A 15,777-nucleotide genomic window follows, 5' to 3' on the forward strand; every position below is an offset into this window, starting at 1 on the left:
AGACATTCTTTCTTAAATCTTTCAGTGCCCGAATTACATAGCCGAATTTAATTTGTATACCTTTATCATTACAAAATAAAAGTTGATGGTCATCTCTTTGCGATCTTTAGCATTGTTTCAATACTCAAAAAAAAAAAGGCAGCTTAGTATCATCATTCTTTGCTCCAATCTGCAACTTATAGCTGGATATAGACTTTGCATTGACCCATCAATGATTAACAAAAAGATTAGGGCAAGAAGGAAGCTTGATAAGGAGTTGTTAGTGACTAAATCAACTGTTTTTAATCTGAAAAAATAATTCTCAACTGATGTTGATTGCGTTCGGATATTGATTAGGGCTTGTCTGTTATTGATGTTTTTGTTATGTTTGTGGGTCCGTGGAGCTTTCATCTCTTTAGCAGCAGGCCACTAGTTTATTTAAGTAAACCTAAAATCCCTTAACTCCCGCTCTAAAGTCGTTTAAGGATTTGTACTGTTCGATGGGTCCTCGTGTGCGTGCTACTTTTGAGAATTTTTATGGCTTTGATTAATTCATGACCAAATGACCTAACTGGACACTAAAATTTTAAAAATTCTTTGTTTCAGTGATTTCCTTTAGAATAAATGATCATTCACCAACTAAAACATACATCTTGTCTGCCAAAAAGAAATGTGTGGTTATTTTTTTAAAATTTTTGTGTCGAAATAATGTACATTTCCGTTCCATTAGATGCATGGTTAGTTATGCATATTTTTATAGGTAAATTACTTTAGGAGTCCCTAGACTATTTCAATCATCAATTTTGACCCGATCTCTATTTCAAGTCTCAATTTGATTCTTTAACAATAAAAGGTCTGAAATTTTGATCCTTCACTCCATTTTTACCGTAGAATTTTCAAATTTTGCCCTTATGTCCATCAGTTTTAACTTTTAATAATGGAAATAGATTCAACGGTCAAAATTTGATAGTTTTGATTCTTGAAAGGTCAATTTGAGACTTCAAATAAATAAATGGCCAAAACTGACAATTGAATTAGTTTAGAGGCTTCCTAAGTAATTTACCATATTTTCTTTAATTGTATAACCATTTTAAGTAAAGAAATAGTTCAAGGACTAATTAAGGAGTTTCAAAAATGTCGCTAAGGCTCCTGCTGTTTGCTCTCAATCTATTAACCATGTGTGGTACAGCAAATGTTTCCTAATGGATACATAAGAAGACATAATACACTTAGAAATAGCAGTGGCTTGCTTGGCCTACTACTAGTCAACTAATAAGTGATTTAAGTGGTAAAAAGATGGTGGAGGGATGGGTTGGATAGTATAAAAAATGAGTGTAAATGAAAGATTTTGAATTCATGACCTCTCTCATGCACTATAAATTAAAAAAAAAAAAGTGGTTAAGTGACGTACTTAAGCAGACTTATGAAACTTCGAGGTAATTACTGAGCTTATATAGCTTACGAAATTTCGAGGTAACTATTGAGCTTATATAACGAAAATGCAAAGTAATTAGTATGTAATTAGTAATTAATTACTTTGCATGCTTATGGGGTCCACAAGCAAAGATCTTGGCATTCAAAATAAAATACTCTAATAAAGTATTGTTGGCGTTCAAGATAAAATATTCTAATAGAGTATTGTTGACTTGGAGGCGCATCTGTCTTCTATGATCATTAGTGAGAAATCAAGTTATACTTTACTCTAATCTATCACCTTCTTTTTTGCTTTTGGAGGAATCAAATCTATCACCTTTATAACTGCATTATGTCTTCTTTGAAACTATCTACATAGTTTTAATGAAAGTCTCTTTTTTTAACATCTCAATGGATTTACTTTCTAAATATACGATTAATCTTTCCTATTTGTATTTACCTTTTCTTTGTTTCCTATTTGGGCCAAACTTTAAGTGAAATATCACATGCCAAACACCCCATTAACTTTCAAACTATTAGACAGTTGAACCATATGAGACCCTTTTTCCCAAAAAAAAAAAAAACAATTATAGTAGGCAGACAAATAAATTAAAAAAAAGGATGTGTTTATGTACGAAAGTACGATGTAATTACCGGGCTTAGTGAGTCATGACTCATCAGCTAGATCTTCCCCAGCAATATGCCAGATTGTTCTGTCAAAAAGTATTCTTCTCGTCATGGTCATTAGTGGAAAAAAATATAAACTATTCAAATCTTGCTTTCTATTTTTGTTTCCTTCTGAGTTCTTTTTTTAGTAATGAATAACTGCGTACTGCATAGAATTATCCCGAGTCATGTGGCGGCTGTTTCTAGCTTCTTCACGATGGGTCTCCATGAATAATTTTATTTCACCTATCGATAGTCGTATTTTTACCTAAGGCTGCAAATGATGGAACTGATTTAGGAAAGCTCGCAAATCAGTTCGGTCAAGGCTCAAGTCGAGCTCAGTGATCAAAGTCGAGGGTTAAATAGCTCAAGTGAAGTGAGCTTTCGAACGAAGTTCGAATCTAGATATATTGGACTCATATGCTACAGGCTCATAATATACATTTATTACTCGTTAATTTTAGTTTTTGCATTTTCTAGAGTGAAATGTTATTTTTATCCATTTTATCAAATACGATTATTTTTGTGTTCTGAATTCAGTTAGCTTGAACTTGAGTTTATACTAGAAGTTCATTGATTTCGAGTTCAAGTACAAGTGTGTTAAAAGTTGAGTTCAACTTAATTAGACCGAAACCGGTTCAACTCAGTTCATTTGCAACACTATCTCTTGCTAATATTTCAAATGGTTAACTTCTTGTTTAAAAGTAGTTGTTTTCTTAGATGGGGTATTGATAACCCCAATAATCGTTTATCTAATGATTAAAGTGCTTTTTTTTTCTTGTTTAGCTTTTCTTAAATCTGACTAAATAATCATTCAGTTTGTATACAACACCTTTAAGTCTAAATTTTTCACTGATTTTTTGCAATTTGTGCTAATTTAATAGTAGTCAACTATCAATTTATCTCTATTCCACAAACTCTTCTGTCACATACAACCATACGCTTCTCTTTACTCATACATATCTCTTACTTTCTCTCTAATTAATTTTTTTTTTATCTATTATCACCATATACGCTTACTCCTGCTCTTATTCTACTCCCTCCCTTTTTTTATAACTGACGTTTAAGGTTTTGCACACCAATGAAGAAAAGTTTTTCATTGCTTAAATCTGTACACTACTTTCCTTTTGTACCCTCATTAATTGTCCAATTCACCCATGTTTTCTCTCAGTAGAGTACTAAATGGTGTTGTTTTACTAGGAGTAATAATTAAGAACCATGTATTGGAAAAGAGAGATAAAATGGTAAAATTGTGAAAAAATAATTAATACTGTATGGGGATAATAAAATGACAGATAAAAGTACACGAGAGCAAATTTCTTAAACGTCAGTTATAAAATAAGGGAGGGAATAATTTATACTAAGGAGTTAACCTAACAAGATCACGGAGAACTGACGATAACAGAACCACCACCTGGCCATACAGATGCAAAAGTGACCCATGTAGATTTAAGTTGTCCCTAATTAATCACCTAACAAACCAACATACACACGGACAAGCTCTCACCCTCCCTTTTTCTCTTACACACACATGCACATACACCCACGCCCTTACATACCCACGGACCCATAAATAAACACACTCTTTTTCTTGTGGCAAACATTGCATTCACTTTTTATCTATTAACACATATAAAAACCCTTTCTTCGACCTCACAGACAAAACAACTTATACACACTATTTCATGTCTCTCACATATGTTCAAACGCACACCTTCCATAATAGTTGCCAGTCTATTAGTCTCCACAAACGACTTTGAAACTAAATATGTGTATATGTATATGTGTGTAAAATTAATTACTTTCTATTGTTCAAGTGATATGCCTAATTGAAGATAAATGATAGGTCAATAAATAGTTTAATTTTACCCTTTTTAGTATTTAACTTTCTTTCATGAATTAATTTTACTTATGGTTTATCTCTCTTGCAAAAGTAAAATTATCTAATTGTTGCGTTGTTACATTTATTAGCTTCACTGGAAACTAAAAATTCATTCATGACATAATGGCAAATTGCTGCACTTTTTATTTTTTAAAAAAATAAATATGAAATCTTTGTACGACACACATTAACATTAATGCATCTTTTGTATGAGACTGAGTACGATGTTCCCGCCTTCACTGTTTGCGCTCTGTTAGTATTCTACCAATGTATTAACGTTTGCGATTCCAGTTGGATTATTGGTGCATTTATGTTAGGATTAAATCCACTCGATGTCATCAGCTAAGGTACAACTATCCTATTAATTCACAGGTTGGAAATTTTTTTGATAAGTTTTGTTAACCTGCTGCGAGAAGTATTCCATTTTTTTCCCCTTTTAAAAGATGGCGTAGGGGTGGGGGATCATGGGCAACTACTGGCTTCTTAAAGTAATTTTATGCCCTAATGGTAATAATAAATAACTAGTGCTAGATTTTGACACATCCTACATCTGTGCTTATTTCAAAAATATATAATTATATTTTTTTATGATCAACTATTATATTTAAAATCATGTTAGAGCATATGTGTGCTTTTCTCAAAAATCTATAAATTCTATTCTTTTTTTTTAATTTTATAGGAAGTTATAGTATTTAAATTCATGGTAGAGAAAAAAGAGGAGATGTCAATAAGTGGATGTACTTAAGATCATGGTAGAGAAAAAGAGGTAACTTGAGTAGCTTGAAAAGTAATTTTAGAGGATATTTTTGATATACCATTAAGTGACAGGAATTGATTACATCGAATGGAAGCTCTCCTATTGTATATAGTATAGATATTCTACTTACAAACAAATAAATAAATAATTACAAGAGTTAAAATATCATTATGACTCATTAGCAAGGGTTCTAAACAATAATATACTTCTAAGCATCGGAAAAAAAAAAAAGAAAAATCTTCAATTTTACAAAAAAAAAGGAGATGAATATAATTGTTGTGTGTTCGCTAGCAAAATTTTGATGTCATTGGGAGTTGAATTTTATTAACTGAATTCTAGCAAACGGTTATATATGTAACCCCAGAACAGGGAGAGAAAACAACTGTAATCAACATAACTGATAAGAGTTTGATGTGTCCTTTCCGTTTCTTGGCCATGCATAATTAGGTATAGTGCTTGCTACTGACAGAACCAAACCAAACGAAACCTTAGGATTTATGTTCCATCTCTGTACGTTATTTGCAGTATTGATTGAACTCGTTTATGAAGCTTGACAAGGAAAGTTGATCCACTTATTCCTGGTTCGAGTAATAATCTTCTGTGCATATGCATCACTTTAATTGTGAGAAATTAGAGAAAGGATAATCATAGATGTAACAATCTAACAGACAATTTGGGCAACTTTTCCTTCCAAAAAACCATTGATAAGATAAATAGTGCTCCATTATTATCAATAATTCAATAGTCAACAGCAGATAAATTTTAAGCGTTCATTTGCATCTAATTTTTATTGCATGACAAACAGTTCCCCGTTAATCCTTTCGTTTGGACACAGAAATGTAAAACTTTACTGTTTAGATGATAATGGTTGATAGTTAACCATCTTGAAGTTCTTTTTGACAATTCTTAAAGAAACGTAATAAGGTGGCTTCCGTCCTAGGGTTTAAGCAGTATGTATATATATAGGTGACCTGAAGCTAAAATTGCTCAGACATTCTTGACTACTAGACTTGAACAATGGGAGATAAAGCAGCAAACTATGTTGCAAGTTTATATACATCAACCAAAAGAATGATAGAGCAGTCTCTGAGGTACGTTCAAGTCATAGTATTTCCTCCTCAGTTGCATGAGCAACTATTTCCTGCTAACGTTGTACCTGCACCACCACCACGTTTAGGTTTTGCCCCAAATAATCAACAAGATCAGCACCTATTGATTTTGGGATTTTGCTTCGCAGCAATCAATATTCCAATGATAAAGATCCAGAATCTGAACCATATTCCAATAGCCTTCCACATGGCTTGTCTCATGTTAATATTATGTTTCACCGCTCTCTTTCTATCCGTCTACATATCTAGGAACTCCAATCCTGCTCTGGGTCTTGTGCTACAATATGCCTGGGTCTTCTTTGGAGCCACCTTGTTTTTCCTTGCCACAACCATGTTTTTCCCCCTTTGGCTTAAGCTAATATCCTGGTCTATCTATGCCTTAAGCCTTCTTGGAATATATCTTTCTTATCGCTTAAACTGAATTGCTTTTTTTTCCCAAGAAAGCATGATCTTGATTCCTCAATCAGCCCTCCATCAAAAGATGGTCATACTCCTTCTAGTCGCCACCCTCTCTTGAATCGTAAAGTACTACTATAATATGTAGACTCTTTGTTGCTATCAAAGTGTGGAGGTATAAGAAAAACCCCAAAACGTCTAAATAAAACTGGGAGATAAATCGATATGTTACCACTGAAGATGCTGCCAGTGCTTGCTACGTGCTACTTGCTACCCGTCCTTGTAAACTTGCAAGTTATGACGTTGCTTGGTGATTGCGAATATATAGCTATCCTCCAATATTTTGTATATGGAAGTTGTGAAAGAATCCGGGTTTGCTATGCATTTTCCATTGTAAGATACGATAGTATTTGCTATACATCCTGAATTGTGAAATACGAATGAAATGGATGTATTTGATATGTATAATTGAAAGTTATGAATGAAGTTTGCTATGCAACCGCTGTTTGTAAGATATATGAATACATAATGTTTGCTTTATATCCTAAATTATTGTGAAATACAACTGATATATTGAGAATGCTTATCATCATGTTTGATGCCAAAGCATGCATTAATGTTGGTAAGAAATGCTTTTTAAATATTATTTCTTCAGCCATGAAGGTATACTACTTGATATTAGGGAAAGTTAATTGGTTGCCTTCAATGTCTTTATATATTTTCATAAAGAAAAATTGTTCAAGTATGTCTTCAGCAAATAATATAGTCTTATATACAACTAGATTTTGATGATCTTCAGCTCCAACTTATGTTTTGCATGCAAGCGAAAATGGATCGCACTGAATGATCCTATTGATCTAGTGATCTTTTGGATTCTGAGGTTGGATATATTTAATTGAGTACTTACTCATTCTATCTCTCAGGATTTGCCAAACATGCCCTAATAATGTTAAAGAAATTCAATTATTTTCATGAAACAACATCTTTTACCCTGTTGATGAAGAAAGATATATAGGAGATACATAGATATGATAAAAACAATGCCTGAAATAACAAATGGGGTTCCAAAAGAAAACCCACGGCAAAATTTAGAAAAGAATTGGCAAGCAAAGATATTGTTAAATTGAGCCGATGAATTGCATGCATGTACTAAAAGAGAACGTTCTCAAGCCTAAAAGACATGATAACTTTATTATTTGTCTTGTTTTTGTCATTTTTGAACTATAAGGTATCATAAAAAAAATCGTGAAAGAAGCAAAAAGAGAATTGGCTAGATTCATTATTCACTAGCTTGATGGGTATCAGATTAACGTTTTCTGCAAAATGCTCCTCCGTTGAGCTTCCTATTGCGCAATGTTCTCAGTGCTGTGGCCTCTGAATTTGTTCCAGCAAATAGCAATGCATATACGGGAATGGGTAACTTTCTTGTTTTGTCTGTTTCGATCGTTTCTCAGCACTAATACGTACTTTCTCATCGTGTCGAGACAAAAAGAAATTAGAGAAAAATTGAAGAAAGCTAAAGGCCTTTCTATTTCCGACCTGGAGGGCATTTGCTCCCCTTACAAATAGTATTCCCATTACCATTAACAACAAACCTAAGAGATATATAGCTTCTTCAAATTCATCTCTGATATACAAACATGGCCGGAAGAGATAGTTTCGTCAGTCAAACTGGAGATTTTTCTGGCGTTTTCCCTTATAGTCCGAATGAATTCCCTGCCTGCCATCTTGAGATCCATTGCCACGAATTCAGGCAACACCAGCTATCTGCAAGAATTTATCAGGATGGTTTCCGGGTTTTTACGCATCCATCCAGCAAGTAGAGTGTGTTTTTCCAGGTTTGACTGAAATTCACCATATTCTTCATGTTATATCTCAATTTTCTGTCAGCCAATTCAGCTGCCATTTGCCATGTCCTGTATTTGGATGTGCTTTTGCTCTTGTTTATTTTGTGTGCATGAATGATAATTCAATGTCGAGAATCTTATTTTTATTTTTAACTGGCTTCATGGTTTGTCTAGTATTTACTGATTAAATATTGTGGATACTCATTAATATAATTACGTATTCAATGTTTTTTTTTTTTTGGTCTTTTTTGTTCCTACTTCAAGGCAAAGGGACTAACAAAATACTTTCTACGTACTTATCAGGATATTTGAAGGTCCTAAATCTCATGCAAAATCTTGAACACGTCTTGTCTGATCCACCCCCACTCAAATCATTACAAGTTTCTCAACATCCATGTACATTGTCAGGATAACGCAATGAAAACTAATGGGTCACAAATTTACTCAGGACTCTTTATGGTTCTGCACGAATTTCAATGAAAATTTTTTTTTTCTTGCTGAATTCCTTGCTCTGGTTGTTAGTAAATAAAAAGAACTCCAAGGGCTGACGGGCCAAAAAATAACAAATGTTTTGCCAGTGGTTAAATTACCTTAGAAGTCCCTAAAATTTTCTAAGGTTCCTGTTTACCCCTTAGAATTTATTATATGCTCATGGTCTTGATCCAAAACCTTCTGCTTTTGTTACAATGGACACGATATCTCTTTAGACTTTTTTTTTTTTTTTTTGGATAAGTGGAAGGTTTTGAATCCAAAATTTTCTATTCACAATTTATCCCATCTTACCATGCAATCTACCCAACCTTCATGCAGGACCCTGTTAACCTAATGAAAAAGGCTATTCATAAGGTTAGGATTGCTGTGGAAGAGAGAGTAAAACCACAAAACTCGACCAAGTTTGTTTTTGTGGTAGGTTTCAACTAGTTTTCTACATATTGTGTGGTTTAGCTTACGACCATTAATTTGGCACAAAGAGCTATGCATTGACTTGTCAAAGACCATTTTTAAGGTTGATTCGGTCTGCAGCAAATTATAAACAACCAAAACGTGGGAACAAAATATTGATGGTGACTAAAAGAAGTCTGCAAAAGAAGTTGAGAGACTTGTGGAGTACAGATTTGGACTATCCAAACTTTATAATTTAATATAGTTAATGATCATTTAATCATTGTTAAGTGGCCAACTTCGATTGTTTATATAACTCTTACCTGTCAACGAATATCGGTGGAAATATGAACTTTCTCTCGATGGGTACTCCATTATATAGATGACATAGAAGTTATTATTATTAAATTGAGGCTGTATGCAAGTGCTGCAGAATTTTTGGGGGATTTTTTTTTTTTTTTTGGGGAATTCCTAGCTATCTTTTCTCCTTGTCTAACCCAAGGCCCAAGCTAATTTCCTGCTAGCTCCATCGTAATTTTTAATTTCATGAAAATTATTAAAATGAGAGACATAATAAAACGATTGAGGATGTAATCGAGTTAAGTTAAACTCAAGTATCATCATATTCAAACTCTACTTAACATGCATAAAGATACTCAATCTCAAGCGAGTAATATTACTGAAACTCCAGCTTAACCTTGATACATTGCTCACAAAACTTGAGTTCGGCTCGCAAGGGACTCGAGTCATCGTGAGTCGTGACCCTTGTTGATTGGTTAAGCTTCTTCACTGACCAATTTGCCAAGATATTGGCATTGTAATGTAAGTTGAAGTCGTAAGGACAAGTTTGAGATTAGTTTCACGCCTTTCACTTAGACTGACAAGCGAATAACGATTTTTTCTGGCTGAGGCTGCAGAAAGAAAAGCCTGTGCTCATGTACAAACTATGCTCGCGGTACAATAGTTTATTAACAAAGTCTTCTTCTTATCCAGATTGGTGCTTCGATTTGAGTCTTAAAGCTTGCAGCATTGCGGGCTTGGCAAGCACTAAATCTTCATTGCTTGGCATCAATAGATCTTTGAATGAGCTGGTGGGATCAGGCCGAATAGATAAAGCACGGAAACTATTTGAGAAAATTCCCCAGAGAGATGGGTTCGCTTGGAACACTATGGTTTCTGGGTATGCTGCTTTAGGGAGGTTAACTGAAGCAAAGAAAGTGTTTGATGATGCCCCAAATAAGAGTTCAATCACCTGGTCATCCCTCATTTGTGGGTATTGCAAGTACGGGTATGAAACTGAAGGTTTTCAGTTGTTTTGGGAGATGCAATGCGAGGGCTGCAAGCCGAGTCAGTACACATTAGGCAGTCTTCTAAGGGTGTGCTCTGTAAACTGTTTGCTTTTGAAAGGCAAACAGGTCCATGGATATGCCACTAAGACCAATTTTGACACAAATGTATTTGTAATCACTGGCCTTATTGATATGTATGCAAAGTGCTTGTGTGTGACGGAAGCTGAGTTGCTATTTGAAGAGATGCCTAGCGGGAGAAATCATGTTACCTGGACCACTATGATTCATGGCTATTCGCTGAATGGTGATGCACACAAAACAATTCATTGTTTCAGAGGCATGAAGGTGGAGGGGGTTGAGGCAAATCAATATACCTTTCCAAGAGTTTTGACAGCATGTGCTGCTGTTTCTGAAATTAGGTTTGGGGTACAGGTGCATTGTTGCATTGTTCGTGAAGGTTTTGAAGCAAACGTCATTGTTCAGAGTGCATTAATTGACATGTATGCTAAATGTGGGGACTTGCATAGTGCTAGGAAGGTATTGGAGTCAATGGAAGCTGATCATGCGGTTTCTTGGAATTCATTGATACTTGGGTATGTGAAAAATGGGTATGAAGAGGAAGCATTGTCATTATTTAAGGTGATGCATGAGAGGGATATCGGAGTTGATGACTTCACTTACCCATCTGTCTTGAACTGTCTTACTTCCAAAAAGGATGTGAAAATAGGACAATCTGTTCATTGTCGAGTGATCAAGACTGGCTTTCAAGGCTGTAATCTCATTGGCAATGCCCTTGTGGATATGTATGCAAAACAGGGAGATTTAAGTTATGCATTTAAGGTGTTTAACACTATATTGGACAGGGATGTGATCTCTTGGACCTCTGCTGTTACTGGCTGCGCTCATAATGGCTCCCATGAAGAAGCCCTGAAGTTGTTCTGCAAGATGAGAAATTCTGGTGTTGAACCTGACCAAGTTATCACTTCTAGCATCTTGAGTTCCTGTGCAGAGTTGGCTTTGCTAGAGTTTGGACAACAAGTTCATGCAAATTTCATGAAATCTGGACTTCAGTCATCCTTACTGGTTGACAACTCTCTTGTGACAATGTATGCAAATTGTGGTTGCTTAGAAGAGGCCGATAGAGTTTTCAAGTCAATGGCTAACAGTAATGTGATTACTTGGACTGCTCTTATAGTTGGTTATGCTCAGAATGGTAAAGGAAAGGACTCTCTCGGGTTTTATGACCAAATGATACTCAGTGGCATAAAACCAGACTTCATTACTTTTATAGGCTTACTTTTTGCTTGCAGCCATGCAGGGCTTGTTGATCAGGGATGTAGATATTTTGAATCCATGATAAATGTTCATGGAATAAGGCCTGGTCCTGATCACTATGCATGTATGGTTGAACTTCTGGGACGTGCAGGAAAACTGCTCGAAGCTGAAAAGTTGCTCGATGAAATGGCTGAGGAGCCTGGTGCGACTGTTTGGAAAGTTTTCCTTGCTGCATGGAGGAAACATGGGAATATAGACCTGGCGAAGAAGGCAGCTTCGGTCCTGTTTAAATTGACGCCAAAAGATGCTGTCCCTTACGTTATGCTGTCTAATATGTACTCTAAAGCTGGCTTTCACTTAGGACGGTGCATCGAAATCGAAAGCGATATTTCGAAAGTTTGAAATCGGAAATTTTCGAAATTTTGATTGGAATTTTCCCGACAAAATTCGATTTCGAAATGGTCAATTCCGATTTCGAATTCAATACCGAATTGAATTCGGAATTCGGTGAATTCCGAATTAACCGAATTCCTTTTTTGCTTTTGGGAGTTGCGGAGAAAGGAAGGAAGGTGAGTTAGTTTGTCTTAGGCCATGGCCGAAAAGCTGCTAAAAGAGGTTCAGAATTATAAATCCATTTCCATCTTTAGGAACCGACTTTACCACTTCCCCTCTGTATTTGACCCAGATAATGGCGTACATCAAGCCACCAATCCTCCCATTGCAAACGATACAAACCGAATAGTAATCCACTTCGAAACATACATACCTGAATGATTGAGACAAAAGTAATTCAGAATTTAAACCAAAATCACTATCCAATGCATCAAATTGTTCCTCTTGGTATAGCAATTAAAAGATCAGAACAAATTTCACACAGAACCTCTAGATCCGAAAATCCTTTCTTCTTCACATTATTCGATGAGTAAAATTTCTTTATCATATGCTAGAAACCAAATAAACTTTCTTGAATATATTGATGCGGTGAAACTCAGAACAGTCGGAGGAAATAAAGACTAAGAGAATCTTGGAGGGAGAGGAAGTTGGGAGAGAAATTGGGAGACTCTTACTTCGGATTGGAAGGGAGATAGAGCGGGGAGAGGGCTGGAGTACCAAAGCCACAGATGGTAAATAATAGTAGGCCATTGCCTGTGTAAAGGTATTTTAGGTTTTTAGAGTGAAATTGTTCTGACAACAGGATTATTGCTCTGAGTCGCTACTGCCATCCATTTCGGTGATGAAGACAGGATTATTGCTCTGAGGAAGACAGTGACGAAGAGGCGATGAAGAAGAGGCGGCGGAAGAGTAAGGACTAAGGTGAGTTAACAGATTAGGGTTTTTGCAATATCATGTATCAGTATTAACTTATTATTTCAATTTCAATTATTAACTTATTATGTTATATAATATATATTATATATGTATTTTTAAAAAAACTATTATATTATATATAAATATTATTATTCGAATTCGATATCACATTTCAGATTTCGAATTCTGACAGGTTGTCAGCCTGTGCAATAATAAAAATAAGCCTAATTGTCAATTAAAATAGCCAAAACCCGATTCCAAGTACTGGAGCAGGGACTCTAGGTGTGCAATGGGTTACTTGATTCACCATATTCCCGAAGAGTTTGCTTGATCCGATATACCCGAATGGGATGGTTTTTTTTCCACAAATAAATATTAATTTGTAAACATGGCAAGTAGGGTCATATCCTCAGGGACTGGGGATATTTGTTTTTTAAGAAGTCCAAAGTAATATAGGGGGTGATTTTGTAGAAACGGTGACAATCAAAGAAATACAAATAAGGATAAATAGCTAACTAGAAATTAAATGTCTATTCACTAAAATTAGAGCAACAATAATTAAAGGTCTAAAACAATTAAAATAGGAAAACAAGTAAAAATAAAATAAAATAGGCAACTAAAAATCAAATGGCAATTCACTAAAAGTAAGGTAATAATAATTAAAAGTCTAGCCAATAAATAACTTCAGTAATGGTTCACCTAATTGATCATTGATGCACAAACAATTCCAATTATTTATTAATAAATAGGTTATAACTACCAAACAAGCGATGACAGTCAACCCCTCCTTACTGTGTCAGTGATTAAGGTACGCCCGTTAATCACTGCTCTAATTGAGAAATAATTCTAGGTACGCCCATAAGATTTAATTCCCCAATTGCCTTACGTATTAGAGAAACCCTATTCTAATCAAATAACACACTACCAGGGTTATTTCAGATTAGCCCGCGTATCCCCCTAACACAAATCTAATCATGCCAGTTGTCACTAATTCAAGGCAATTAAACAATTACGGATTTAAATGCCCTAGTTGACAGTAGATTACCAAATTAACTAATTATTTGGATCCAATACAATCAATTAATTAAATAACCATAAGCATAGCAATCAAGAAATATGCGAATACCAATAAATAAAAAGAAAAAGATAAAATTAAATCGATCTCATAATTTTTAGGCGAACCAAAGCATCCGTTGCTCCTTGGCTAGAATAAGGAAATTTAGTTCATGTTTAATGAACGAAACTCACAGGAAATCGAAGCAAGAGCTGCGGCCATCAATTGGAAAATGAATGAATGCAATTCGGTCTATTCAATAAGGAGAGCAAGCTGCAGGAGGCAATTGATTGTTTTTTGCTTTCCTCTGGCATACGGAAGAAAAGATTCTACTCAAAAGCTAAGAGGGAAATCAAGTACCAAGCTACGCTACAAGACGAAAAAGCTAAAAAGAACCAGCAAATAGTGCTCATCCCCTCCCATTCTAATAGTTCCTCTCTAAGTGGCTTTTGATGTGCGGCGGCTCTCCTAGAAGAAAAAGGACTTCGGCCAAATGACCAAAAAGGGCTTGCATTTCTTTTGTTCCAAAAATGCCCCAGCATGCTTTCTATTTAATTTCTTTCTCGATGACTGTCAAATTGGCCTTGGTTGTGGTATTTTCGTTCTACCCCCTGAAATAAATGCAAATTACGAAAAGTAAGTAGAATCTAATAATTAATCCACATCAAGTCAGGTAATGGGAGAAATTAATAATAAAATAAATAATAAAATTGTAACCTATCAATTTCCCCTACACCTAAACCATGCTTGTTCTCAAGCATAATAATAGTAAACAGACACCAAAATTTGATAATGGCCATTGCTCTATCTACCAAATTGCCAAGACACCAAGAAAATCTTAAATCAAGCATCAGTGATAAAACTCCAAGAAACATCACCCCAGTTAGCTTCTAAACCACAAACTCCTTCAATTCCAAGTTAACTAATCTAAGAAGAAGGAATAGCGCACAACATTTATCAGCAAATGATCCAACTATTCGCAAAAGTCTCCATATTAAGTCCATAAATCGACAAGCTGACCTCTAACGCACACTAACATAACCTGCACTTTTTCACGTTTTCTAATATTTATTCTTTCTTTTTCTCCTTTTTTTTTCCTCTTTTCTCTTTTTTTTGCAAAAGTACAAAAGACTTGGTTTCTAGCCATGGAAGCCTTTTAACTCGAACTCCGACATTTTTCAGATAAAGGGACTCGGTTACTCAGCTCCTATCGCTATACGATTACGTACTCATAGAAATTACTATTTTTTAACGCGAGAATCGACACTTTTAGGTGAAAATCCCCGATTACTCAGTAGTAATTAATAGCGGAGTACAGTCAAACTTATTCACAACCAAATAACACAATAACGTAAAATAACACCACTAAAAACGAAAATAGGAGCAGCTCGTCTCCTTATTGCCAAACATGGAGAACTAGAGTCAATATTGGACTAATTCACATTAAAATGCCGACAGTCATTCCCTATGCCTAGAAAAGTTAACAAAGTAATCAAAAGAGTCAAGCAGTCACTGATATTCACCATCGAGATGTTTTGGAGTTAACCACATTAACTCGATACACTTTTATTATAAAAACTTGACAAAAGTAGAATTAGAGTCAATAACCCAACATCAAATTATGGTATTCACATGAGAGTTAAGCACCAAAAAGAAAGAAAGAAAATGAACAAAAGATAGACAAATAATGAACTAGAAATAAAACTAAAAACCAAAAACTACTAAAAACTAAAAACACTGGCGCCCCTTTAGACCTCCCACACCTATAGGATACATTGTCCTCAATGTGACAAATAATCATCAAAAGTGGGAGAAAGGGCAACAAAACTTCTCTGAAGTCGGGTCAAAGTGGTGGGCGAGGTGGAAATGGAGGAGGGAAACCCGTATGATGCAAAAATTGCGCCAAATTCTGCGCTATTC

The 15,777-nt window shown here is 35.1% G+C and overlaps 1 protein-coding gene across 1 annotated transcript; it reads left to right on the plus strand.

Annotated features, from left to right (window-relative positions):
* Positions 1–5,714: 5,714 nt before the first annotated feature.
* LOC113777058 (pentatricopeptide repeat-containing protein At2g33680-like) lies at positions 5,715–11,897 on the plus strand. The gene is made up of 2 exons (XM_027322103.1): positions 5,715–6,098; positions 9,849–11,897. The coding sequence occupies exons 1-2, from the start codon at positions 5,715–5,717 to the stop codon at positions 11,895–11,897; spliced, it is 2,433 nt and encodes an 810-aa protein (XP_027177904.1).
* Positions 11,898–15,777: the final 3,880 nt, after the last annotated feature.

Source organism: Coffea eugenioides, chromosome 7 (assembly GCF_003713205.1).
Source record: "Coffea eugenioides isolate CCC68of chromosome 7, Ceug_1.0, whole genome shotgun sequence".
NCBI lineage: Eukaryota > Viridiplantae > Streptophyta > Magnoliopsida > Gentianales > Rubiaceae > Coffea > Coffea eugenioides.

Coding starts and splice junctions, on each gene's coding strand:
- LOC113777058 (XM_027322103.1), top strand. CDS start 5,715: ATGGGAGATAAAGCAGCAAACTATGTTGCAAGTTTATATACATCAACC. Junction 6,099..9,848: donor TTGTGCTACAATATGCCTGG/GTCTTCTTTGGA, acceptor CTGAGGCTGCAG/AAAGAAAAGCCTGTGCTCAT.